At 55.1% G+C, this 27,935-nt stretch overlaps 1 protein-coding gene across 1 annotated transcript; it reads right to left on the reverse strand.

The window, feature by feature from the left end:
* Positions 1–248: 248 nt before the first annotated feature.
* Positions 249–27,865, reverse strand: BAIAP2L2 (BAR/IMD domain containing adaptor protein 2 like 2). The gene is made up of 14 exons (XM_045466059.1): positions 27,625–27,865; positions 26,349–26,424; positions 25,504–25,590; positions 24,986–25,047; positions 15,194–15,265; positions 14,908–15,024; positions 13,723–13,869; positions 5,023–5,175; positions 4,574–4,721; positions 4,211–4,448; positions 2,081–2,203; positions 1,554–1,761; positions 934–977; positions 249–701 (listed from the first exon to the last, which is right to left on the reverse strand). Exons 1-14 carry the CDS (start codon positions 27,673–27,675, stop codon positions 626–628), a joined length of 1,602 nt encoding a protein of 533 aa, XP_045322015.1. The 5' UTR covers positions 27,676–27,865; the 3' UTR covers positions 249–625.
* Between the last annotated feature and the right edge of the window lie 70 nt (positions 27,866–27,935).

Below are 27,935 nucleotides of genomic sequence, written 5' to 3' on the forward strand. Positions count from 1 at the left end.
CCGCCTCGGGCTCTGTGCTGGGATTCTCTGTCTCCCTCTCTCTTTGCCCCTCCCTCACTCGCTCTTTCACAAAATAAATAAATAAACTTAAAAAAAAAAAAAAAGAGGGATGTAAAGGGCTGCGAGTGAGCGAGTCCTCTCGGGGAACTCCTAGTGACCTTCAGGACTTCCTGGACACCGTCCTCCAGTGGGAGGCTTCCATGCCCCACCCCCCACCCGTCCCCCCAGTTCGACACCGCCAGTCCTGCTGCTGTGTCTCCTTGCTTTATTTCTCCCCGTTTACAAAAGTTAAACAGGAGGACGTATGGGGGGGTGGGGAAGGGGGTGTGCGGGGCTCCTCCCTCCTGGGGCAGAGAAGGGGAAAGGGGGTGGGGTGCACGAGGCAGGCCCCCAGGGAGAGTCCTGGGGCCCTTGGAGGGGAAGAGACTGTCCTGTCCCCCCTTCTGCCTGCTTTACTTTGAAGGTCCCAGACCCCAGGTCAGTCCCCCGGGAGGGGCAGCCACCCCCAGTTCCAGGGCCCCGGCTTCTTGGGTCCACCGCTGCTGCTTCTGCTGCTGCCACCAGCTCCTGACAGCCCCTGGGCAGGTGTGGGGACGAGCTCAGACCCCGGATGGAGGAGGGCGCCTCAGCGGATGAGGGGCGCTGAGCGGTCGTTGGTGACTGTGGGCCGCAGCTTTACGGTGGCAAAGGGGTTTGTGCCCCTGCGAGGGGAGAGGTCGGGGTGAGAGGGGCCCAGGTTCCCTCCCCACCCCCCCACCCCGGCCGCCCAGCTGGCTCTGGCTCCAAGGAAGGTCGCCAGGTGCCTGAGCCATGTCCACCCCGACCTCCTGCCCCCACTGGTCACCTCTCACCCCTGCCTCATCTCCCCCCTCCCCAGAACCCCTGCCGAGCCCCCACCCCCACGCCGCCCCCAACTCCTGTCCTAGGACTCACCGAGGGAAGAGCTCTGGAGGGTGCTGTTCCGAGGACATAAGTTTCTGCAGGGAGGGTGGAGGAAAGGCCAGGTTTAGGGGGGGAAAGGGGCAAGTGAGCCCCCACCCCTGCAACTCCCCATTCCAGGAAGGCAGACGACTAGACCAGAGGCCCCTGCAGGCCAGGCTTCGGGGAAATCAGGCCTCGGGCATTCCGAAGCTCAGAATTCTGTGGGTTTCAGACTTGAGAAGCCTCTGGGCCAGGGCACCAGCTGCTCTCCCTGTACCCCCACCCCCCACCCCCGGTCCTGCCCAGCCAGCCCCAGCCCAGGCTCCGTCCGACCCAGGACCCTGGCCTTGCCTCTCCCGGGAGGTGGGAAGGACGGGCCTTTTCCAGTGCTCCCAGCAGGACCACGGGGGCTCCAGTCCCTGAGAGGAATGTTTTCCCCCCACCCCCTGCCCCAGGCTCAGAAGTCCATCCCACACCTCCCTGCAAGTAGGCAAACTGAGGCTGGGGAGGGAGGGCCCCCCTCCAGCCAGCCAGTGGCAAAGCAGGGAGGGTCACCGGGTCTCCAGTCTCCCAGCCTGCTGGATGAGCCCAGGGCTGGGGACTGGCTGGGGGGCAGGGGGGAGGGGGCTCACCTTGACGTCACTCGCCACCCCCATGCTGCCCACGCTGCTTCGGCGGCTACTAGGCAAGGGAGGAGGTGCAGGGCTGGGGGCGCGGCTCGGTATCCGGCTAGGGGTTCGGGAGCGGGATTGGCCGTCCCAGTACTCCGAGGGTGCTGTAGAGTTGCTCGGCCGGCCCAGGAGGTCATCAAGGCTGTGGCTGCCCCGGAGGGGGTAGGATCTGAGTCCAGAGCAAGGAGGGACGGGCAGGGGGTCAGGTGTCAGGCCCCTGCTGCTTCCCCCACCCCCGATCTTGCTGGGCCCCTCAGCATCCTACAGCTTCTTCCCTTGCAGGGGGGGGGGGGGGGCAGGCCACAGGGCTTGGAGGCAGAGGGACGGAGGCAGTGACTCTGGCATGTGGAGAGGTGAGGGTCCCCTTCCTCCGGGGACCGAAGGAGGCTGGGTGCACTCAGGACTGCTGCTCACAGATGTCCCCCTGGGGGGTGGGGCCGCTCCCCCGGAAGTCCCCACCCCCGCCCCACCTCCGACCACCCAGGTACCTGGAAGGTAGCTCATTCATAGGGTTCATCAAGTTCATGGAGGTCACTGGGGTCAAGGGGTTCGTGGGGTTCACAGGCACCTCCTCCAAAGGCTTCACATAGGCCTCGGGGAACCAGCCGCTCCTGCAGGGTGGAGGCAGAGGGTCCCATAGGCAGAAGGCCCAACAACCGTGCCCAACAGAACGCTTCCGAGGGCAGTTACCGGGCAGCGCTGTGTGCCAGGCCTTGCTCGAAAGGCTGTGCCCAGAGTAACTCATTGAATCCCCTCCAGGAGACCTTTCTCCGCCTTCAAGCCCAGCTGTCCAGCTTCATGTCCGGCCAGGGGCTAGGTCACCTTGGGGGGAGCTGCAGTCCAAGGAGGAGAGTGACGTGTCCGAGGACATATGGTGACCGGCTTCATTGGCTACTCGCTGAGTACCCACCACGCGAGGGCCCACAGAGAGCCCGACACACTTCCCGCTCCCCGGAGGCCCCCGGCCTGGCCGACAGGCCCACAGACGGATGATTACCAGGGGACAGGGGACAGGGTGGGGGGCCCGGGGATCACGGGCAACTGTACCAGCCAGGGGAAAGGGCACTCGAGCCTAAGGTGCCTGATACCAGCCTGTGCCCTTTCCTCCTCAGCCCTGCCCCTTCCCTCCACCCTAGAACCCTGGTTCCGGGGACCCCGGGCACTCTGCCCTTAGAGTCCGTGCCTGGCTGGAGGCTCATCACCGCCCCTCCCGAACAGCCAGGGTTCGGGGAGAGGCACTTTGCGCGACGTTCCTTAGCTTTTTCAGACCCCGCGGAGCCCAGCGGATTCTTGCAAGCACTCTGGAAAGCGTTCTCCACAAAAAGCCACCTTAGACCTCCAGACCCAACCAACAGCGCTCTCGCCTGAAGGTGACTAGGAGCTATTTCACCTCAAACCGACAGACCAGAAGCATTTTCCACGCGTTTTGCTTCCGCCTTCACCGTAAAGTGCCTACGGATAAAACTTGCCACCTTCTTCCCCGACCTGTGAGGCACAGAGGGAACGGCAAAATGTCCCGGGCACGTGGGTGGAGAGCACCGGCCCCCCGGTGGTTTTACACTCAGGTCCGGGGGGGGGGGGGGGGGGGAGTCTGCTACACGCCTGTTGTGGGGACTTGTGCGGGTCCACGAGGCAGGTGTTTCCAACCCTGGTGGTTGTAGCCATCTCCCTACGTCGTCAGCACGGCCTTCCGTTCTTGATCCAGTAGTCCCCGGGCCTCCACTCCTCCATCCATCCATCATCCCACCCTGCCTCCCGCATCCAGGATCCACATGGGCAGCCACCCACGGACCGCCAGTCCCTAATCCGTCTCCACCTGCCTGCCCTTCTACCAGCCCGTTCACATGCTTCCCCACTCACCCCTCAGTCTACGGATGCACCCCACATCCTCTTGCAAGCACCTTGACACGCACCTGCTGACTCCTCCCTCTAAGCCTCCATTCATTCACTCAGGCCACTATTCTTGCCCTCCTTCCTCCCTTCTCTCCCTCGCACGCACGAGTGGGCACCACACCGTCTCCGTAAGGCCCCGTGGGGGGGGGGGTCACTGCCTGGCTCTAGCAAGCCCCCACCTTCCCTTTTTCTTTGGTAGAAAGAGTAATCCTTGCACACTCTCTTTCCACGACCACAGAGCACTTCCCCACCTCCCCGCTTCCATTCACGGCGTCCAAACCGACCCCCAATTTGCCTTCTTTAAGGATCTGCACGGCACGCGACCGCCCCCCTGGGCCTGTCGGCCTGCTCGGTCCCAGCTTGGCCTCTGGGCCTGGCCCCGGGGGGCCACAGCCTGCTGCGCTCTGCTGCCGCTCTCCCCGGGTAAAGAGGGGCCGCCCTGTTGCCCCCACAGTAAGTGCTCAAGCAGTGGGGTTGCTGCAGCCTTCTGCAGCGCAAGAGAGAACCTTCCCGTTCGTCCCTCTCGAGGGCCACCGCCCTGTACTCGGCAGGGAGGCTCTTCCTACCCCCTTGGACTGGACGAGGAAACGGAGCGCCGCGCGGGAGAAGGGGAGAGCCGTCTACCGCCCTGGGGCTGGAGGTTGGGGGGCGAGGAAGCCTGCGGGGCGGTGGGGGGGGGGGCTCCTTCCACCCCCCTCCCCTGCGCCCCGGGGGCGCCCACTCACGTGGACGAGCCCTCCAGCTTGCCGTAGAGCCAGCCGTTCTGGGCCTCTGGCACTAACACCTCCACGACGTCTCCGGCCGAGAAGCGCAGCAGCGTGTGGTTGGCGCCCTCCGAGTGGGAGACGAGGGCGCGGACTCTCCGGGCGCCCCCGCCGCCGCCGCCGCCGCCGCCCCCGCCGCCCGGGCGCTCGCCGAAGGAGTTGGAGCGCGAGCGCTGGGTGCTGCCGGCGTAGAGCGAGGCTGCCGGGGTCGGGGAGAGCGCGGCGGCGCGTGGGTGGCGGGTTCTCCCCCGCGATCTGGGCCCCTTCCCGGCCCCCGCGTCCCCGGCCCTCCCTCTGCGCTCCGGGGGCGCCGGGGCCACTCACAGGCGGACGGCGTCCGGGGCAGCGACCGGCGGTCTGGCTCCAGCTGGGACGCGGACCTCGCCTCGGCGGCGGGCTCGGGGCCGGGGCCGTAGGAGCCGGAGCCGTGCCGGCTGCGCGGGGAGCTGAACTCCGCGAGCGGCCGCTGGGGCTGCGAGGGGAGACGGGCAGGGGAGGGTGGGGCGGGGAGGGGAGGGGTGGGCCGCGGCGCCCTAGTCCAGCCCCCACCCCCAGTCCCAGACGTCGGCGTAGGGGTTCTGGGGCCTGCGGCCCAGCCACCACGGGGGCGCCGAGGCCGCGCCGGGGAGGAAAGGCCGGCCCAGGGGCGCTGCGTAGACGGGGAGCCTGGGGGGCAGGAGGCTCCATGGGGGGGGCCTCGGGCCCCAGGGCGCCGTGGCGGGTGCGGGGATCGGCGGGGGCGCGAACAGCGGCGGGGGCGCCCAGGGCCTCACCATGTCCAGGCGGGTGGGCGTCAGGCGGCCCGAGGGGTAGGGCGGCCCCAGCACGGGGCCCAGCAGGCCGGGGGAGTGGGCGCGCGACGGGCTGCGGCTGGCCTCCGACTGCTCCTTCCACAGCAGCACGCGGTTCTGGAGCGTGCTCCGGGCCTGGCCGCGTGGGGGGGGGGGGGCGGGGGGGACACCGGGGTCAGCCAGATCGGAGCTGGGGACTCAAAAGTGACACCCTAGGCCCGGGAACTCGGGCCCTGCAAGCTGTGGATGACGGGATCGTCAAGCCGGAAGGAGCCAGAGATGGCGGCGGGGTCACCTCATAGGGTTCGCTAAATAGCGTGAAGCCAACCCAGGAAACCACAGCTAAGGAAACGTGGCAAATTTCCAATCACACGTGTGCTCCTAGATCCAGCCATACCTGAACCCCTTGAACTAAAGGGATAAACTAACCAAAGGGATAAATACCTCTCCTGGGTAAGCCAGTTTGAGTGGTTTCCTAAAAGAGGCCCTTCAAATACAGTTTTTCCAGTCTATTCCTTTTAGTCTACCTAAGCACCCCTAGTGCCCCTGGTACATAGGCATCTAACTGTTTGAATACTTTCAAGGACAGGAAACTCAGCAGTTGACCCCGCAATTCATAACAACCTGGGGTGAGAGGGCTTTAAAGGTCAGACCTGCTGTGTGCATTAATCATTTTTTTAGGGGGTGCTTGGGTGGCTCAGTTGGTTGAGCGACCGACTTCAGTTCGGGTCATGATCTCACGGTTGGTGAGTTCAAGCCCCGCGTCGGGCTCTGTGCTGACAGCTCGGAGCCTGGAGCCTGCGTAGGATTCGATGTCTCCCTCTCTCTCTGCCCCTCCCCCACTCATGCTCTGTCTCTGTCTCAGAAATAAGTAAACATTAAAAAAAACATCATTGTGTTAATTTTCTGTATTTTATGGGTCGACATCCCCGGGGCTTTGTTAATCCTGCCCAGATTGTCCCTCCCGGGGCCCGATAATTCCTAGAGATAGTAAGCAACTTGCCAGTAGGCACGTATGCAAAACAACCGGTCCAAAACCCACATCCCTAACCACCTCCCTTATCTAACACACACCGAGCTGGTATTTCCCCTGACCTCAATCACCCCAGAGCCAGGTGCCAGACAGTTAGAACCAACCCCTAGAGCCCAGAGCCCAGGGAAATTATTCAAACCATCCCGTCTTTCAATGGCCTTGACCTCTCTGTGCTGTCACTCAGTCACTTCTATAAATTAAATCCCAGGTATGATCGAAACACCGTGCTCTCTTCCGTTACAAAGGTCTCCCCCTGGGAATGCAAGCTGGTGCAGCCGCTCCGGAAAACAGTACGGAGGTTCCTCAAAAAACTAAAAATAGAACTACCCTGCGACCCAGCAATTGTGCTACTAGGCATGTATCCACGGGATACAGGGGGGCTGTTTCGAAGGGACACGAGCACCCCCATGTCTATAGCAGCACTATCGACAATAGCCAAAGTATGGAAAGAGCCCAAATGTCGATCGATGGATGAATGGATAAAGAAGATGTGGTGTATACACACACACACACACACACACACACACACAGTGGAGTATTACTCAGCAATCAAAAAGAATGAAATCTTGCCATTTGCAACTACGTGGATGGAACGGGAGGGTATTATGCGAAGTGAAATTAGTCAGAGAAAGACAAAAATCCTATGACTTCACTCCTATGAGGGCTTTAAGAGACAAAACAGATGAACATAAGGGAAGGGAAACAAAAATAATATAAAAACACAGAGGGGGACAAAACAGAAGAGACTCTTAAATATGGAGAACAAACTGAGGGTTCCTGGAGGGGTCGTGGGAGGGGGGAGGGGCTCCGTGGCGAAGGGGCACTAAGGAATCTACTCCTGAAATCATTGTTGCAGTAGATGCTAACTAAGTTGGATGTAAATTTAAAAACTAAATACATAAGTAAACAAACATTAAAAAATAAATAAATAAAGGCCTCTCCCTTTTCCAGTCAAACATCTCCTCCCCCAAGGCCAAGCTCAAGACCGTCACCTTAGGAATAAGCAAAGCTTCCCTTTGTCGAGCATTTACTCTGCGCCAGGCCCAGTGTTCAAGCCTCACCCGTATCATCTTATTTGATTCTCGCAATAGCCCTGGGAATTAGATGTCACTATTACCACCATCTTATCGAAGAAGATACTGAGGGTCAGAGCAGTTAATGACTGGCCCCAGGTCTCACAGCCAGTGAGCCTCGGCGTGGCCTGCACTAGTCCATCTTGAGGCAGCTTCCTGGGACGGCAGCTTTGGACGCTTCCTCCCTTCAGTCTGGGCCAGCTGCTGAAAACCTCATGGGGATCTCGGGCAGCCAAACAGCAGCGACTCCGTCACAGGAGCAAGTGGCCAGCGGGTCACTAGGTGGACAGCCCCTCCGTTGTCTTGTCACGGGTGCTAGGGCGTTCTGGGAGGAAAGGTCCCGGCACCAAGTCCCAGCCTGAACAGCACAGAATTTTACTGGGTTTCGTCAGCCCTGCCTCCGGGCGGCATAGCCAGGGGTCGGGAAGAAACACCGCGCAGGCTTTCAAAACCATAAAGAGACCGTGGGGGGATTTCCAAAACAGGGATGGAGTGGGAGAGCCAGTCTCAGTATGATACGGACCCCCCTATGCTAGAAAAGACGGATACATTTGATTAAGTCAAGGTAATTTTTTTAAGCATGGCAAAACCTACAATAAGCAAAGTCAAGCGATAAATGACAAACTGGGAAGATATGTGCCTCTCATCACCAAGGAAGCTCTAATCTCAGTAACATATAAAGAGCTCCGAGAAACTAATAAGAAAAATGGAGGAAACGATGCTGATATCGCAGTGAAGGGCGTCCGATGGCTCTGAAACATGAAAAGGTATCAGTCTCACTTGTAAGACGAGGATAAAATGAAACCACGTCTGGAGAGACCATTTTTACCTCGCTGGCTGGCAAAGAGGGACAAGTTTGCCGTCACGCTGTCATCGAGGAAAAGAGGATCTCCTAGTTTGCTGGCAGAAGGGTAAACTGGCACAACGAATGCCTACGTCCCTGGGCTCGCCAATTCCATTCCTAGGAATGTATCCTGGAGATACGCTCGCACAACTGCGACAAGCCCGGAGAAGCCCGAAGGGCGAGGTGGGCCGAGAGGCATGCTATTGACCAGACGCAGACTCAGCCAGGGTTGGTCACGGGAGGCGCGTGAGAATGACCGCTTGCTGAGCTCAGGCCCTCATCATTCTTTCTTTTAAAAAAAAAAAATTTTTTTTTATGTGTATTCATTTTTGAAAGACAGAGAGAGACAGAGCAGAAGCAGGGGTGGGGCGGAGAGAGAGGGAGGGGACACAGAATCCGAAGCAGGCTCCAGGCTCCGAGCTGTCAGCACAGAGCCCAACGTGGGGCTCGAACCCGCGACCGGTGAGATCGTGACCTGAGCCGAAGCCGGATGCTCAACCGACTGAGCCACCCGGGCGCCCCTCATCATTCTTTCAAGCTTGTTCCAAGTCTTGTGCGTTCTGTTTATAGACAAGAGTGACAGGTAAACACGTATGTTTGACTATCTTCGGGAGTTAGATCTTGTGTGTCCTAAAAACCAGCTGGGTAGAGCAACACGATACCTACCCCACATCCTTAGCAAATCCATCCCCTAGAGCCACGAGGAGTGAAAACATGTCCACACAAAAACTTTCACTTATATCCCAGCTGGCATTATTTCTAATAGCCGCAAAGTAGAAACGACCCAGATATCCATCCACGGGTGAATGGATAAATAAAATGTGGTCTATCCAGACCATGAAATGTTATCTGGCAATAAAAAGGAATGATGTACCGGGGCGCCTGGGTGGCTCCGTCGGCTGAGCGTCCGACTCTTGATTTCGGCTCAGGTCACGATCTCACGGTTTGTGAGTTCAAGCCCCCGTGTGGGGTTCTGTGCGGACAGCGTGGAGCCTGCTCGGGATTCTTTCTTTCCTTCTCTCTCTCTGCCCTTCCCTGTTCATGTTTTCTCTCTCTCTCTCTCTCTCTCTCTCTCTCTCTCTCTCTCTCTTTCTCTCTCAAAATAAATAGATGAACTTTTTAAAAAAAAATCGTAAAAAAGGAATGATGTACTGATTCCTGCCACAACCTTGATGAATCTCAAAAGCGCGAAGCTTCGTGAGAGGAGCCCGTCACAAGGGACCACGTATCGCATGATTCATGAATTACGTGCTGTGTGGGTTAGATCTCAAGAAGACCATTTAAAAGAAGGTAAAACAGTTCTGGAATGCAGCCCCAGTCCGTGGGAGACTAGAGGGGCAGGGGGAGAAGGCTGAGCCCTGAGCTTGGGGCTGGCTGTGGGGACAGCGTCTCCCACCTCTGCTCAGCACCAGGGGGTCCCTGGGTTCAGAGACTGGGGAAGGGGCTTGGCTGAGGCGGGGAGGCGGGAGTCTGCTGCTGGCTGTGGGGGGCAGCCGACTGCAAGCAGACAGATCTCCTGAAGGGTAGCTTTTGTTTTCATCTTTGGGGGGTGGGGAGAGAGCAGGGGCGGGGAGAACCTAATTCCACTGGGCTCCTTCGCATGAAACTTACATCATTACATCAACCTTGTGAAGAGGGGATTATTTCCTTCTTTTGCCAGAGAAGAAATGAGACTCAGAGAAGTGAAATCACTTGCTAGGTCTGCAGCCGGGGCACAGAGGCTGGGAAACTGAACAAGACTACGAAGAAAGAGAAATAGAAACGAAATAAGAATGCAGAGAAACCGGAAGCATTGGACAGAGGGATGAGGCTGGGGCGGGGGGTGGGGGGGGGTGGGGCGGGGGGAGGAGCCCTGTTGGGGGCATCAGGAATAGAGAAGCTGCCTGGGTGGGTGGGTCAGGGACCCAGATGGAAATAGAGACAGAGCCTCTATTTCATAGACACAGCGGGGCTTTAAAAATATTTATTAAATACGTGAATGAGGGGCACCCGGGTGGCTCAGTCAGTTAAGCGTCCGGCTTCAGCTCAGGTCATGATCTCGCAGTTTGTGAGTTCGAGCCCTGCATCAGGCTCCGCACTGGCGGCTCAGAGCTTTCTTGGGATTCTCTCTCTCTCCCTCTCTCTCTCTCTCTGCTCCTTCCCCACTTAAAAAAAAATAAATACATAAATGAAAGAACAAACGATATTGGAAAATGCAGGGACAAGGTCATCAATTTATGAAGGCACGGTGGAAATATCATGTCCCAGTGTCCTTGGCACCTCCTTCTGTATATCCCACCAGCCACCCCCCGCCCCCCAGAGGGGTCAATAGCTAGACCAGGCCAGGCAGGTAGGAACTGTGAGGCTTCAGCCCCTGTTGGACCTAGAGAAGACAGCAGGACAGAACTTTGACCAGTGCTGGGCTGGCAGGGGCCTGAAGTGCTCCCGGACAAAACACAAGAGGCTCTTAAATATGGAGAACAAACAGAGGGTTACGGAGGGGTTGGGGGGGGGGGCTAAATGAGTAAGGGGCATTAAGAAATCTACTCCTGAAATCATTGTTGCTGACCAGTTTGGATGTAAGTTAAAAAAAAAATAAAATTAAATACAAAATAAAAATAAAATAAAATAAAAATGTCAAGGAAGAAAGAAAGAAAGAAAGAAATGCTCCTTTCTCCAGGGAAACACAGTCTGCACGAGTGTGTTGAGTTTTGAGGATAGAGCATAGTTCCTACTCTCAACCAGGTACCCTTGTGCAGTGCACGACCTGCACAACCTTCCCCGGCAGCCCTGTCTGCGGGGGTTCTCCACATGGGTAGGCTACATTAATCCCTATTCCTGAGGCTGAGTGAGAGCTGATTTGCAACAGGAAGACCTGAGTTAGAGATGGGGTCCCACTGGGGTCAAGATGGCTCCACTGCCCCCTCCCCCCACATTTGTCAGTACCTCTGCCTGAGCCCTTGCAGCTCACCTCAGAATGGGAAGAGGACCATGAGGAGGCAAAGGAAAGAAACAAGGTACCTAAGAGGACCCAGTGGTCAGGGAGGAGAACCCAGCAGACCACCCAGGCAGCTGAAAGAAGGGGTGACAAGCTTAACAAGATCTTGACCGGAGCCTTTGCTGCATAGCAAACACCTTCCTACCCAGACAAAGGTCAGGACTGTAAGCTTTAAAATTCAACGGATGAACTGGGGCGCCTGGGGGGCTCAGTCAGTGAAGCGTCCGACTCTTGATTTCGGCTCAGGTCACGATCTCACGGTTGTGAGATCAAGCCCCGCGTCAGGCTCAGCTTGGAGCGTGGCGCCTGCTTGGAATTCTCTTCCTCTCCTTCTCTCTCTGCCCCTCCCCCGCTCATTCATCCTCCTTCTCTCCCTCAATAAACGAATAAACCTAAAAAAATAACACAGTGAACAGATGAACTCTAAGAGAGAGTAGTCCTGTTGAGGACACAATCAGTTGCCTGACAAGTCAAGGGGAGAAAGATCTCAAAATACAGACCAAGAAGAGATGAACACGTGGGAGGGAGGGGTCGTAGATGTGGAGTTCCAGAAGGAGGAAAAGGAATGACGGCAGAGAGCTAATAATTTAGGAACCAGAAGAGCAAATAGCTCCCCTGACCTGAATATAGGCCTGAGCCCGCAGAGGGAGGGGCCCGGACAGGCGCTCGTCTATGGGTAACCAGACAAGTTTCTGAGTCCCAAGGACACCAAGAAAATCTCCAAGCATCCAGAGAAAGAGCCAGTTGCATAAGAGGGCAGGACACAGACCAGCACCTGACTTAGCGTCCGCAACACGGAGCGCTAGAAGCCGGAGGAACATCATCTTGGGCCACAGGAGCAAAGGGCCACAGCTCTGGAGTCCTGTAACCAGCTAACGTGCCACCCGGCAGTCAGGGTAAAAGTGGGACATTTGCAGCTATGCACGGATTCAGACGATGTGTCTGCAGAACATGTTCAGTTAATCGGGACAGAAACCTCAAGACGGTGGGAACGGAAAGGAATGAAAACAGTGGCGAGCGGTGTATCTGGTCACGTGGGTCATGATGCAAAGAAATGACGAGTGAGAGCCTGGAACTAAAAGTCCCGAAGTTTTTTGGCAAAACCAAGAGCCGGAGTTGGGGAGGATGAAGGGAGGCGTAAGGCCACATCTTAGAGTGCCGGGGAGGGCAGGAAAATTCTTCCCAAGGCCTTATCTTAAGGGCTGGGGAGGGTGCTCGATGGACAGAGTAGTGTCGGTGGGGGGGGGGGGGGTGTCCGTATATTTTGGAAAAGATAATAGATGAATATCGATTACCATGAGGGTCACAAAGTGAGGTCATCGTGAGTAGAGATGAAAAGGACAGTAGGATTTGCAAACTAATAAAGGGGAGAAGGAGGGGCGCCTGGGTGGCTCAGTCGGTTAAGCAGCCGACTTCGGCTCAGGTCATGATCTCGCGGTCTGTGAGTTCAAGCCCCGCGTTGGGCTCTGTGCTGACAGCTCAGGGCCTGGAGCCTGTTTCGGATTCTGTGTCTCCCTCTCTCTGACCCTCCCCCGTTCATGCTCTGTCTCTCTCTGTCTCAAAAATAAATAAATGTTAAAAAAAAATTAAAAAAAAAAATAAAGGGGAAAAGGAAATGTATAGTAACATAGCCACAGAGGCAAGGACGAGCATGGAAGAAAAAGAGGCAACAAACATAAAAAGGAAATGCGCTTGACTCAAGTTATACAGAAAGAATAAAACAGGTGTATCACTTGGGTTCAATGGGAACGAACTGAATTCTGCTATTGGAAGATGTGGACTGTCACTGGTGAAAAAATCAAACTGAGCTGTATGTTAGTAACAGAAAACACACTTAAAGAGATAACAGAAGAGAAAGGAGGGTCATTTTAATCTCAGGCAAAGTGAAACGAAAAGCATCAGACTGGATTCTGAGAGGCCTTAAATACATAACTGGTAATATTTACAGAGAAGATTAGATAGTTATAAACCCAACAGCACTAATCAACAGGGCAGCTGAACATGGAAAGCAAAATCCATTAGAAATCCAATGAAAGGGGCGCCTGGGTGGCTCGGTCGGTCGGTTAAGCGTCTGACTCACGCTCAGGTCATGACCTTACGGTTTGTGAGTTCAAGCCCCGCAGGGGGCTCTGTGCTGACAGCTGGGAGCCTGGAGCCTGCTTGGACTCTGTGTCTCCCTCTCTCTCTGCCCCTCCCCCGCTCATGCTCTGTCTCTCTCTGTCTCAGACATAAATAAACATTAAAAAAAAAATTTTTTTTTTAAAAGAAGAAATAAACATTAAAATAAATAAGTAAATATTTTTTAAAAAAGAAACCCGGTGAAAAACAAAAGACTCTCTGATCGGTCTAGCAGACAGAACAGAGCAAGAGCACAGAGGATTTAAATAATACGGTAAAATTACAGGCAATAACTCAATACGCCCATGAATTAATGAATTTGCAAATAGCATCTGCAAGCAGGAAGGAGAAAGTAAACGGTTCCTACGTGAACGAAGAAAGGCGTGAATGAGTGAAGGAGTGTGAGAATAAGCAAAGTCATGAACGAAGGAATCAATGAATGAATAGCTGATGACACAAATCAACCCAGAAACAAACAAAGAAATAGATGGGGAGAGTAAACGAATAAAATAAATATCTACAGAGGGGAAGGAAGGAAGGAAGGCAAAGGCAGGGGCCTCTCTGGGGGTAGCCAGCTCACAGGGAGCACAGACCTGAGGAAGGCCCCCCATTAAGCCCGGCCCTGGCCCCCGCTCACCCGGCCAAAAAAATGCAGGAAGGTGTTGGAAAGCAGCAGGTGCTTCTCGGCCAGGAAACGATAACGCCGCTTCTCTTCCAGCTCAGCTGCCCGCTGGCTCTCGGACATGAAGGCCTGCATTTGTGCGTGCAGCCGGTTCACGCTCTCCTGGGGGAGAAGCGGGTTCTAGCAGGAGGCAGCGGGTGGGTGTCTGTCACATCCCCCCTCCCCCCAGTGCCAGCTGTCCGAAGCCCCCCTGTCCTTCCTGAACCACCTCCTCCTGGAGGCCCTCCCTGGAGCGCCCAGCCCATCCTGGCTCCCAGGCCCACCTCTCATGGGCATCTTCGCGCTCTGTGTCCGCCCGGCCCGGGGAACTCCTCCCGGCCATGCCTCTTTCCCTAGCTCCAGGCACCGGGCCAAGCATGGAGTGGGGCCCGGGGAGGTTGGTTTAAGAAAATGTGAATGAGTTGATTCATAAGCCCTTACTTGGGAGGGAAGATTCTGAAGAGGTTCTGAGAGGTAAGAGCTTATTGAAGGAGCCAGAAGACTGGGGGCGCCTGGGTGGCTCAGTGGGATGAGCGTCCAGCTCTTGATTTCCCCTCAGGTCATGATCCCGGGGTCGTGGGATCGAGCCCCGCGCTGGACTCTGTGCTGACTTTGCGGAGCCTGCTTGAGATTCTCGCTCTCCCTTTCTCTCTGCCCCTCCCCTGCTTGCTCTGTGTCTCTCTTGAAACATAAATAAACATTACAAGAAAAAATAAAGGAGATAGACGAGGAGACAGGAAAGGAGATAGAGGTCTTGGAGACAGAGGCCGGTCAGGGACAGGGCCAGGGCCGCCGAGCTGGGGAGGAGGGCCGGGCCTAGCCGGGGGCAGGAGGGAGGAGAGGATAGCAGGGACCTGTGCTATCCAGGAGCAGCATGGTTGAGGGCCTTCGGTTTTCTCAGTGAAGTGGAAGGCGGGAGGCCTGGGGAGGGCCAGGACGTGACAGCACAGGGAGCAGCGCTGAGGGTGGCCCCGGAGGGCCGGTGGTGCCCAGCCGCCAGGGGCTGGCTGAGCGCTCTGGCTTTGCTCACGGCACAGGGCATGGCAAGTGGCCCTCCTAGAGTTGGGCTAATACTGGGCGGGGGACCTGGGTGGCAGGGGGGAAGGGGGATTGTCAGGGCGTCCCCCCCAGAGCCCGGCTTGGCCCCCCCGGCCCACGCACCTTCATCTCCCGCGCATTCTTGTCCCTCTTGCGCTCCATGCGCCACAGCTCAGACATGTACTTCTCCAGGTTGGCGGCTCGGTGGCGGTATTCGATCTCATAGTGCTGGCGGCTGTCCTTGGGTGGCGTGGAGAGAGGGGGAGCGGGGGCTCAGCTGGGAACACGTACAGCCTGGGGCCAGTCGATCCCCAGCGCAGGCCTCAGTGTGCTCATCCATCAAATGGGGAGAGGCAGTCTTGCCTGTGATGGGCTGGGGGTGGGGGCCAAGGTGGGTGGCCAGACTTACTTTGATGAACTGCACATCCAGCTTCGTGTTCTTTTCCATGTGTTGCAGCAGATCTCCGTGGAACGTCTGCACCTGTGTGGAGTACAGGGTGGGGGTGGGCAGGGTGGCCCCGATCCTTCCAGACCCCAGCATCCCTCGCACCGCCCAGTCTAATACAGCCCACCGCGTTCCTCACACCCCAGGCACCTGCCCAATCGTCAGAGACACGGTCATAATAAAAGCACCCGGAGGGAGGGAGGGTTGAATGGTTAAAAATGCGAAACACTTAGTGCGGTAACTGGGTCGCAACACAAGGTCCGATACGCATAGCAACGTCTTCTGGTTCTTAGACTCAGTCTGTGCTTTGGTCATGCGGTACCCTCTGCCTGGAATGTGCTATCCAACTTGAAATACCAGCTTCCCTGCCCCCTCTGCCAGGAGGCCTTCCCGACTTCCCCAGCGGAATCCACCGCTCTCCCGTTTTCTTTCTGGAACGTGTATACGTTTGTTCGTTTACTTTTCATTCTTCGAGCCATAGGCCAGATTTCTTCCTGCGCCCCTGGTCGCAGCCCCTTTGGAGATGCAGCGAGCCGCTGTGGGCACGAACGTCGTCTGACCCATCTCCGTGTCCCCAGCACCGTGGGCAGGGCCCGACCCAGGGAAAGCGCTCACAGCTGTTGAGAGGTCTTCACTGAGGGGTGGCCGGTTCGCGTGACAATTGGGACGGAGGCGGCTGACCGCCTGCGCGGCCAGGAGGCCGGGGAAAGCTACTGGGCTCAGGCTCAGAAAACCTGCCTTCTAGTAGTTCAGCCTCCAATTTGCTCTGTAACTTTGGACAAGATGCTGCCCCTCTCTGGGCCTGTTTCCCTATCTATAACAGGGGAGTTTCGGCCGGATGCTCTTTTTTTTTTTTTTTTTTTTAATTTTTTTTTTTTTCAACGTTTATTTATTTTTGGGACAGAGAGAGACAGAGCGTGAACGGGGGAGGGGCAGAGAGAGAGGGAGACACAGAATCGGAAACAGGCTCCAGGCTCTGAGCCATCAGCCCAGAGCCTGATGCGGGCTCGAACTCACGGACCGCGAGATCGTGACCTGGCTGAAGTCGGACGCTTAACCGACTGCGCCACCCAGGCGCCCCGGCCGGATGCTCTTGAAGGTTGAGCTTTATGAACCTGAAGAGCTTTGACGCTATGGGCCTTGGTGGTCACCCGGCACATTCCCCCACCCCGCAGCCACTCCCGTCTCTGCTCAGCCTTGTCTGCACACCCTCTCCCCTCAGCAGCACCTGCTCAAGAACCCTCAGTGGATGCCGCCTGCTGCCACAGGGGTCCCCACGCTGTGCTGTGGGCGCTCTGTCCCTTGGGGCAGGGCACTGCCCAGAAAGAGAATGCTGGTAATCTTCTCCTCGTATGCGGGGAAAACCAGCCAAGTATAAAAGTTGCAAGTTTTACGGGCCCCTGGGTGGCTCAGTCATTTAAATGTCTGACTCATGATTTCGTGGTTCGTGAGTTCGAGCCTTGCGTCGGGCTCTGCGCTGACAGTGCGGAGCCTGCTTGGGATTCTCTCTCTCTCTCCCTCTCTCTCTGCCCCTCCCCCGCCCTCGCTCTCTCTCTCTCTCTCTCTCAAAATAAATAGATAAACCAACTTTTTTTTTAAAGTTGCAAAATTTACATTTTTTTCCCTCCCATAATTGTTTCTGAAACCCTGGTAACGGCTGGTCTGTAGGGGAGTTTGAGTGTGGCCCCCTCGGGACTGGCCACGCCTTGAACCCTGAGTTGTGGCTGCTGGTGAGTGTGTGTGTGTGGGGGGGGAGGGGGTCAGTGTTATGAGTGGCACCAAGTCCACGTTTCTGCCCTTATCTGCTGGATCCAGGAAGTAAGGAAGTGAGCCACCTCAACCTGCACTGCGGGACCTCCCAGTGGAGCCCTCGGGGCGCCTCACTTGCCCCTCCCCGGGCCCTGCTTTCCCCTGACCGGGCAGTCTAAGACTTGTGCTTGAACTCCGAGCGTATGTTCTTGAAAATCTGCACAAATCGCCCAAAATAAACAACGGGGCTTGGGGGAGATGAGGGGTTGGAGCAGACCTTCAAAAAGCCCGGCAACTTTGTTAGCAGAGCACTAATAAAGTGGATGAGTGGTACCTGGAGACGAACTTGAACCACGCCGAAGGCCACAGAAAATATCTGCAATGCGCAAACCCGACAGAATGGACGAGGCAGCTCCGCCTGAATTACCTCCGCGCTGGCAGGCTGAGCCGTGCAGGGGGGTAGGGGATGGGGGGAAGTAGGACTGTCACAAAGGTAGGCAAGGGAGGCTGTGCAGCCTGCCCCCAGCTGAGGGCCCTGGGTGGCTGGGAGCAGTCTCCCCAAGGAGGCCTGAGTGCAGGAGCTCTTTTAAAATGTTCTTAAAATACAGATCAAAGGGCTCTTGCTGTCAGTGCAGGAGACAAGTTGGGGGCCTTTCCCCGCCTCCTAATTCTGTTTGCCTTTTCCCACTCTCACCTGGGAGATGTCGCTGTAAATAAGCTAACCTTGCATGTGATCAGATGTCACTCCTGTCACGTATGAACGGAGTCACACCGTGGATATGTGTGTTCGAACAGGGCGGCTGGATTGTAATTCTTCCCATCGCCACAGTTTGGCTGTGATCGCCAAAGGGGTAGAGGGCACAGACCCAGGATGTCCCATTAAGACGGGGCCCAAGCACCAATGGGTTAATGGAAAGTCTTTGTCAGGCTCCATCAGAAACGAATCTATTAAGAGGTTGATAACTGATGTGAACTTTGAGCTCTTGTTATGGGGAAACCATAGGACTATTAGCAGGTGGCTTCTGAAACAAGGAAGTCATCAACCCCGGGCAGGTCAGATTCCCAGCAGGTCAGAAAAGAGACTGCCCTTCCCAGAGTTTCCTCTCCTGGCATATCCTTCATTACTGGGTCCTGTGAGCACCTCAGTACAGAAGCTGAGAGCAGACCCACTGTAGAAAACACGCACTGTAAGCTCTATGTATTGACTTCTTTCAGTAACTTACAAGAGATCTTTTTGTCGCCTACACAGGAAAACCCCCTGAAAGAATTGTCCCTGTGAGCTGATCCCACTCCTGCCCTCTCGTTTGCTCGGGAAGCCCCTCCAGTCAGTCTGTGCCCCACCATGCCAACAAGAATGTCCTTGTTGAAATCACTGACACTCCACAGTGCAAAGCCAGCTGTCAGGACTCATCTGACTCGTCCTGTGGTCATCATCTGACACAGTTGACCATTCCCTCCTCCTGAAACACCTTCCTTCCTTGGCTTCCAGCCGCCCTCTCCTGGTTTTCCTCACACTCCCTAACCTCCACTCCCACTCGCCACCCTCACTGCCTCTTGTCTGTCCCGCTGATTCCCCCTCATCTCCTGATCTCCCAGGGCCTCTTCCCTTCCCTTCCTACACCCACTACCTCCATGAGCGCATCTGTCCATGCGCTCACGACTCCCAGACGAACAACCGAACCTAGACCTTGACCCCAAACTCATACATACAACTGATGTCCACAACTCCATTTGGTTTTCTGATAAGCATCGCAAACTTATCATATCTAAAGCCGGGTCCCTGATCTCTCCCCTCCACCCAAACTGCTTGCTCCACACTCAATATTTCCCACATCAGCTAATGGCAACTCCACTTTCCAGTTGATCAGGACAACACCTTGAAGTTACTCTGACATTCCCTTTTCTTTTACAACTGACGTCTACTCCATCGGAAAGTCTTATTAGCTCTACATTCAATCTGATTTCTTCTCAACACTACCAGTGCTGCCACTTTCCCAAGTTATTTCAGTCCTCCCCTAGATTATTGCAACAGCCTCCAAACTGGTCTTCCTGCTTTTGCTTTTGTCCTCCACTGCTGATAATTTTTTTTAAATGTTTTTATTTTATTTTTTGAGATAGAGAAAGACAGAGCATGAGCGGGGGAGGGGCAGAGAGAGGGGGAGGCACAGAATCCGAAGCAGGTGCCAGGCTCTGAGCTGTCGGCACAGAGCCCGACGCGGGGCTCGAACCCACGGACCGCGAGATCGTGACCTGAGCCGAAGTCGGTCGCTCAACCGACTGAGCCACCCAGGCGCCCCGATATTTTATTCTTAGTACAGGAGCCAGAGAGATCCTACTAAAATAATGTCAAACAATGAACAACTGGAGACCGAAATTGAAAAATTCCAACTGTAGGAATGCCTGGGTGGCTCAGTCAGTTAAATGTCTGACTCTTGCTTTCAGCTCAGGTCATGATCTCAAGGTTCATGAGATCAAGCCCCACATCAGGCTCTGTGCTGACAGTGAGGAGCCTACTTGGGATTCTCCCTCCCCTCTTTCTGCCCCTCCCCCACTGATATGTGTGCATGCACATGCTCTTGCCCCCTCAAAATAAATAAGGAAACATTAAAAATTCCAATTATAATGGCTAAAAAATCAAATACATAGGAATAAGCCTATCAAAAGATGTGCAAGACTGCTACCCTGAAAATGACAGGGTGTTGCTATGAGAAATGAATAAATGGAGAAGTATACCATGTTCATGGATCAGAAGTCTCAATATTAAGATGACCATTAATTTATGGATTAATGCAATCCCTCTCAAAATTCCAGCAGACTTTCTTGAATTGACAAGCTGATTCTAAATATGTAAATGCAAACATTGTTGAATGTCCAAAATAATTTTGAGAAAGAAGAACAAAATTCTTAGACTACTTGATTTTTAAGACTCACTATAAAGCAATAACAAGTAGTACAGTGTGGTATGGTTGTAAGGATAGACAAATATATATCAGTGGAACGGAGTAGAGAGCTCAGAAATACACCCACACGTATACAACAAAAAATTTGTTGACTAAGACACCAAGTGACTTCAATGGGAAAGCAAAGTCTTTTTGAAACGGTGCTGGAACAATCGAATGTCTACACAGGCGGGGAAAGAACCCTGACTCTATGTCACTTCATACACAAAAGCAAATTTAGGGTGGGTCATAGAAATAAACGTAAAGCCCAGAACATACAGCTTCTACAAGAATACTTAGAATATCTTTGCCAAAGGGGTAGGCAACGATTTCTTAAATAAGATATGAGCACAAGCCACTTCTTAAAATTGTCAAGTTAGTAGAGACAGGTGTTCTTTTTGGTGTTTGCTGTTGCCATAGCATTGACTCATGACCTGTAAGGTAGTTTACTGAGTTTAAACAGATTCCACCTTTTATAAAATGAAAAACATAAAAGAGCTAAATTGGGTTTCCTAAAAGTCTAACTTCCTGTTCACCAAAGACACTATTTAGAAAATGAATAGACAAGCTATAGGTTGGGCAAAAAACTACGCACCATGCATATACCTGACAAAGGACTCAGACCTTGACTATACAAAGAACTCCTATAAGTCAACAGTAAGTATTACCTGATAAATGGGCAAAGTACTAATCAAACACTTCATGAGACAAGATATGCAAATATCTGGTAAGCCTGTTAAAAGTCTTCAGTCACTGGCAAATGCAAAATGAAACCACAATAAAGTACCGTTCCATACCGTCTAGAATGGCTAAAATGAAAAAGGCTGACAACATCCAATGCTGGCGAGTGCATAGAACAGCAGCAGCTTTCAAACATTGCTGGCAGGGGTGCGGCTTAGCACAAGAGCTTGGGAGAGCTCTTTGACGATTTCTTATTAGAGCTAAATATATGTCAACCCTGCGACCCACAGATTTTGCTCCCAGGTATTTTCCCAAGAGGAATGAAAATGTATATCCACAGAAGACTTGTATAAGAGTGTTCGCAGCAGCCCTCTTCACAATAATCGCAAACTGGAAACAACCCCAACAACCATCAACGGGAAAACCAGATAAACACATTGTGGTATATTCGTTCAGTGGAATACTAAGCAATCAAACAACAAAGCAGCGATGCCCGTGAACTTCACCGAGGGAACGAGGTGGGACGCAGAGGGATACTCATGTACGATTCCCCTCGTATGAAGTCCAACAACAGGCAAAATGAATCTCTAGAGATAGAAATCAGAAAGTGGTTGCCAAAGAGGAGGAAGACTTTTTAAAATTCTTTAAAAAAGCCTATTTCTTTATTTTGAGAGAGAGAGAGAGGCAGAGAGAGAGGGAGAAAGGGAGAATCCTAAGCAGGCTTCACATTGAAGCGTGGAGGCTGACGCCTCAGGACTAGATCTCACAAACCCGTGAGATCATGACTTGAGCTGAAATCAAGAGTCAGATGCTTAACCGATGGAGCCACCCAGAAACCTTTTTTTTTTTTTTTTTTTTTTTTAAGGAAAAGTGAAGAAATGAGAGTGACTGCCAATGGGAATGGTGTTTTGGGGAAGGGGGTGACAAAAATGTCCTAAAATTAGGTAGTGGGGATGGTTTCAAAACTCTGTGAGTACATTAAAATCTTCTAAATCGTGCACTTTAAGGGGGTGAATTTTGGGGTGCCTAGGTGGGTCAGTTGGTTAAGCGTCTGATTCTTGGCTTCGGCTCAGGTCATTATCTCATGGTTCATCAGTTCAAGCCCAGCATGGGGCTCTGTGCTGACAGTGCAGAGCCTGCTTGGGATTTTCTCTCTCTCTCCCTCTCTCTCTGCCCCTCCCCTGCTCATTCTCTCTCTCTCAAAATATATAAATAAACTTTAAAAAAAGGTGAATTTCAAGCTGATATTGTGTATTTAACATATAATATATTATATCATATATAATATATTTATATTCATATGTACAATAACATAATATATATTATATTATATATGATAATATATATTGTTGTGTATACATATACAACTATGATAGGACTTCTATTACGGACTCCATTCGGGCTCTAGGTATTAAATCATAATATCTGGAAGTGGAGGAGAAAAAAAAGAAATGAAGAAAGAAGTAAAAACATCCAAGAGGAAGAAACAGATATTGAAGATAAGCTATGGAGATCTAACATACAGATAATAGGAGTCCCTGAAGAAGAAAGGCAAAGACAGAGAACAAAAATATTCTAAAAACTGGGATTCGAGACAACTGCCTAAAATTAAAAAAAAAGATGCCTAAAATTTAAAAATATATATTTAAAACTACATATTGAAAAAGTATATCATATAACTGATCATATTGACCCAGACTGATCAACATCAAGACACATCTAGACAAATTGCTGAACTTAAGAAACAGAAAAGAAATCTTTCGGGCATCTAGGTTAAAAAAGTAAGTGATTTACGATGGGAAAAAATAGACGATCAGACCTTTCAACAGCAACACTCAACATTCCATGCCAGAAGACAACTGGGATATTTGAATGCTTTCCTTCTCTGTATCCTTGAGAATCAGGATTTTTTTTTTTTTAATGTTAATTTTTGAAAGAGAGAGAGGCAGACCGACAGATACACAGAGGATCAGAAGTGGGCTCCGAGCTGACAGCAGAGAGCCCGACGCGGGGCTCGAACTCACAAACCGTGAGATCGTGACCTGAGCCACAGTAGGACGCTCAACCGACTGAGCCAGCCACGCGCCCCGAGAAGCAGGATTCTTGATGAAGACCAGGAACAAAGGAGATGCTGGTGTAATACCAGAAGAGGCTGAGCAAAGCAAGACACCCAGCAAGCTATCAAAACCAGTAGGGTTGTGCCCAAAAGAGTCAGGAGCCAGACTCAAGAAGCTTCTACTGGCCAAAGAGGGGACATTTTCAACTTTGCCAAAGACAATAATCACAGAGGACTAAAATACATCAAATGTGTTGAAGTCTATGATACTGGGGGCGCCTGGGTGGCTCAGTCAGTTGAGCGTCTGACTTCAGCTCAGGTCATGATCTCAAGGTTCGTGGGTTCGAGCCCCGTGTCAGGCTCTCTGCTGACAACTCAGAGTCTGGAGCCTGCTTCTGATTCTGTGATTCTGTGTCTCCCTCTCCCTCTCTGCCCTTCCCCCACTCATGCTCTCTCTCTCTCTCTCTCTCTCTGTCATAAACATTAAAATTTTTTTTTTTTAATTGGAGCCCTCCAACACTTGCTATCCGCCTTCCCTGCTCTTTCCTCCAGAGCACATTTTGCATCTAAGCTGTCACTTGCTAGTCTAGGGTTTTGTCCGTCTCCTCTCTTGGGGAAGGCAAGGGTCTCCCCAGTGCCTGAACAGTGCCTGGCACCCGGCAGCAAATGGCTGTCGAATGAATGAGCCCAAGGGGGAGGCGGCCTCTGGCGCCCTGGGTCTGGTACGGTTCTGGCCGAAGGCCCTGCCTGGCTGTCACAGCCAAGACACTGGTACCCAGAGAGGGCAGCTCTCCTTACAGAGAGGCCCTGGATGACACTTGTCCCTAGCCAGCCCAGATGTGCCACAAGTGACACGGAGAGTCATCAAACCCGAGAATCGGAAGTCACCGGCTCCCCGCACGAGGTGTGCTCCGTAACTCCCGTCCTGAGCCCCAGGAAGGGGCACGGCTGGGCTCCCAGCCTGCGGGTGGCCGCCAGACGGGCGCCCAGGACCAGGGTTTCCTCCTGTGCAGGATGCGTGTTCTCTGCTCGTGACGTCGTTCCCCATTTTGACATAGTGACCAAACTGCTGAGTGTTTTTACAGCGTTCCCCCAAAGAGCACCCTGACTTCCAGCGGTTCCCGGCCCCCACCCCACATTTGAGAGCCACGTGCTGTGGCAATGAGCTGACATTTCCTCCGGAGCTTTCCGAGACCCCTCACCATCAGGTCCTCTCTTGCTCCGCCCCGGCTCCCCATCGTTGGCTCACTTCTGCCCACCACACACGCGCCTAGCCCGCCGGCCCCCTCTGGGAATGCCCTCTCGCCTCCTCTCCCTGCGGCCAGGCCTCACCCCCTTTTCAAAGCTCGCTCTTTCTGTCCAGACTGGGCAAAGCCCTGCTTGGTGCCACGCTCCGGCCCAGCCCTTGCAGGGATCCGAGTCTCCGCAGGGATAGAGACGGGGTGGTAGATTCTGCCTCTAATTGTCACCGCGGAGACGCACGGAGGGCTACAGGTGGGTGCCAGGCCATAGGAAGTCGCTTAGGCCTCACGAGAATCCTGCCAGCGGTTTTTACGGCCGTTTTCGTTTCACACGCAGATAAGCCCAAGTGCAGACCATGTGCTAAGAACGGATAGAAGCAGCATTGGGAGTCCAGAGGGGGAAGTGATGAACACGCCCAGGGGTCAAGGGAGGCTCAGGAAGGTGCCGGCCGGCAAGGGTAGGGGTGGTTCTAGGCTGACAGAACAGCATGAAGATAGCCCAGCGGTGAGGGCACCAGGCCGCGTCTGCAGAGGGCAGCTCTTTGGGGGTGCTGGGCTGTGATGGGGGGCGCCACGGGGGGACTGCTGGCTCAGCAGGGCCTGGAATCCCTCACCGAGAAGACTGGGTTTGGTTCTGTGGGTGGCCGGGGGTGGAAGGGCTTTCCTCATGGGCATGACAAGGTCAAGTGCCTGGCTACTCTCTTGGGAGCGTGGAGGGAGGGGCCGCGGAGCCAGGGAGGGGGCAGGGCGCGGCCGGATGCGCCCGGGCAGGGGTCCTTTCTCTCCCCAGCTCCTCCACTCACTCTGGAATTTGGGGCAAGGGACTGGATCTCCGAAACTCAGTTTCCTCCTTTGTAAAATAGAGATAGAAGCGCTTCCTGCCTCCCAGGGTTGCTGGAGGCTTGCACAACATATGGCAGATAAACACGCCCAGCACAGCCTGGCGCTGGCGGGTGCCCAGAAGGGCAGTGCTCGTGTGTCACCGAGGGTCCCAGGGAGGCCTCCCTGAGAAAGGAGGTGGGAGGTCGGGACCCCGGTCTTCCTTGGAACACAGCCCAGTCTCCCCCAGGCCGAGCAGTCTGATACTCACCACCACCTCCAGGTCGGAGTTCAAGTGCCGCTGGGTATCTGACATCTGCACCAGGATCTCCCCTGGAGGCAGGGGGAGCCGCAGCTTCAGTGGGGCGGCCCGCCCCGCCCACCCCTCCTCCTGCCGGAAGCTGCTACAGGGGGCTGCCAGAGGCTGGATTTGGGGACCAAAGTCCAGGGAGTTCCCAGATGGCTCTGGGAGGATGGCAGTGCCTGTCCCAGCCCCGGAAGAGCCCTGCAGGGAGTGGTGGGGAGGGGCTTGGGCTCCAAGGAGTCTGGGCCGTGGCCGCAAGGCCTGCGTCTTGGGGAGATGTCCTGGAAGGGCAAGAACATAGCGGGCACGCTCCCCGCGATCTCAGGACGGTGGGCGAGGCAGGCCTCGGGCCTGAGGGATGGCAGGAGGGAGACAGAGGGGCCTGGACAGCAGGAGGAGGCCTGGGGTGGAGGCAGGGCTAGGAGGAGAGCACCCCCAGGCCCAAGTGAGAGTGGGGGGGTGTAGTGGGAGGGGGAGCGCCTCACCCAGAATCTGCGAGGTGGAGCTCTGCAAGGCCTGCTCCCCGATCTTCTGGATGGCGTTGAAGTATACCTCAGCCGCCTCGGACAGAGCTGCGTGGGGATGGGGGATGGGTCCGGATCCAGCCCCCCCCCCCCCCCGCCCCCCGATCTCCATCCTCTGGAGACCTCTCCTGACAGGGCACGCGGAGGGGACACTGTGGGGTCTGCCATAGGCGTCTGTGACAGGGAGGGGTGTCCTGGGTGGTGCATGAGGACAGGTGGCGTTGGCCAGGGGAGAAAGCGGGTGTGGAGTGGGGGGTGGGCTTCCCCCCCACCCCCCGCGGAGGCAGGGCCCAGGGCGGATGCACCGAGCACAGGGATCGGTGCTGAGCCGGACATCCGGGGGTTTGTCATGGGCAGGGGCGTAGGCACCTGCGTGTACCCGTATGGAAGACGAGTTCTGATGCGCAGGGTAGGGGTGGGCTGAGGTTGCTGAGGGGTGGGGGGGGGGAAGCAGGCTTTGACTCTGAGGTCCGAAAGGACAGGGAGGGCTTGGGTGTAGCAGCGGGCTCCGCGGATAGCATCAAGGCGACCTATAGCATCACTGTGTGTGTGGCTGGGGCTGTGTCGGCCACCAGGGCCTGGCTCTGCGTCTCTGGGAGCATCCTGAGGGCACTTAAGAAGTGGGCAGAGGAGGGTGTGGGGGGGTGTGGGTGAGGGTGGTGGACAGGAGTGTGTAGGGCTGAGCCTGAGCTGAGCGTGTGCTGTGGTGTGCAGAGAACATGGGCGGGGACACCAGTGCACGGAGGGACCGGGTGGGTGCGGGCAGTGACGGCCGAGGGGCTGGGTGCCCTGGGCTGGGCACTTACCATGGAAGGCCCGGAGGTAGTTGTTCCCGAGGTACACCAGGTTCTCCAGGGCAGGGTTAAACTGCTCCATGATACTCTGGAGCCGGAGGGCAAGGGGTGATGGGGGATAGATTGGGAGAGGAAGAAACGTTGATGGGCAGGGAGGCAAGTCACTGGGCCTCGGAAGCAGGGCGCCCCCGGACCCAGAGAGAAGCCCGACCCTAGGGGAACCCATCTAGAAATGCGGAGTCACCCAGGATCCTGACTCTGCTGCAGGGGCCTCAGAGGCCATCCCTTGGGCTCACACGCCTGCCCCGGCAGGAACTTGTTCCCAGGACAATGCGCCTGGAAGGTTCTCCTCCTCCCACTGGGTTGAAGGCTGTGGTCCATTATGGGCCCCCAGCTGGGTGTGGCTCAACCCTGCCCTGGGTCCAGGCCCCGCTGGGCTGAACACACAGGCGGCCGACAGTCACCTCAGGGGCAAGGGCAGATCTCGCCCTTCCCAAAGAAGAGCCCCTCGGGAGCAAGGCTGTGGCTGGGTCATAGGCCACCTCAGGCCATGGCCAGCAGGAGAGTACCCTCCATGGTGGAAAGGGCGCTGGGCATGGACTTAAGACTTGGGTCTTGGTTCAAATCCCAGCAGCCTCTTTGGGATCTCTGGTGACCTTGAACAAGCTGTTTAACCCTGCTGGCCTCGGTTTTCTCATCTATCATTTGGGGTGATTATTTTCTATCCTACAGGCAGGGTGCCATGAGGCTTATCTGTGAAAGGGTCTTGTACACAGTAGGTGCTCAATAAAAGTCTATGCAGACTACAGCAACCTCTCTGGAGTGAAGCAGAAAATTTGAGTGAGGGGTTCAGAAAGGAGAGACAGACAGAGACGGGAAGATAGAGACAGACAGAGAGCGACTCTCCAGTCGTGGGCCAGGTGGCTCTCCAGCCCCCCTGTCCCACCTCTGGCCACCCTGGGTCCTGTCCTGCCTTGTCCGGCATCTAGGAGTGCTGTCTCAGCAGGCCTGTCGCTCCCTGGGTAACTGTGTGGACAAACCCCCGCCCTGCGAGCCTCAGGTTGGGGCTGGGGTGGGGGCCTTCGGTCTGCATGTGCCCAGACCCTGATGGCCGGTGGGCCGCGTCTGGGGAAGAGGTGAGAAGGCTGGCTGCGCCCAGGGATCCCCATGTCATGCGCACAAGCCAGACTGGTTCACAGACCATGCTGCGCCCACGCACACCCTCCACCCTCCAGCCCTGGGAACGGATGTTCGGGCCCCGGGCCCCCAGCCACACACACACGCTCACCTTGTAGATGGCCATGGTGGACCTGTAGAACTGGTCCATCTCGGGGGCCATGGAGTGGGCTTCGACCCAGGTGCCGAGCAGGAGGCTGGGGGTGCTGGCAGGGTCGGGAGCGCCGAGGGTCAGTCCCCTCCAGTGCCCACTGCTCTAAGGGAGTGAAGAATCCTGCAGAGTAGCACGGAGGTGAGGGCCTGCCGGCGGTGGCCGGGGAGGTGGCAGCTTAATTATTCACCAGCCAGGGATGTCAGAATGTGATCTGGGGCGTAACCAGACCCGGGGGGAAGGCATCCTGTGACGCGGGCAGGTTCGTGTGA

This window comes from Leopardus geoffroyi, chromosome B4, assembly GCF_018350155.1.
Source record: "Leopardus geoffroyi isolate Oge1 chromosome B4, O.geoffroyi_Oge1_pat1.0, whole genome shotgun sequence".
NCBI lineage: Eukaryota > Metazoa > Chordata > Mammalia > Carnivora > Felidae > Leopardus > Leopardus geoffroyi.

Bases quoted from the DNA above. Each gene is read 5' to 3' on its own strand.
- BAIAP2L2 (XM_045466059.1), bottom strand. From the start codon at position 27,675: ATGGCCCCCGAGATGGACCAGTTCTACAGGTCCACCATGGCCATCTAC. The intron at 25,048-25,503 runs GTGAGGCGCTCC...CCCTGCCTCCAG, and splicing joins CTCCACCTCGCAGATTCTGG to GGGAGATCCTGGTGCAGATG. The intron at 13,870-14,907 runs GTGCGTGGGCCG...CTTCTCCCCCAG, and splicing joins AGAATGCGCGGGAGATGAAG to GAGAGCGTGAACCGGCTGCA.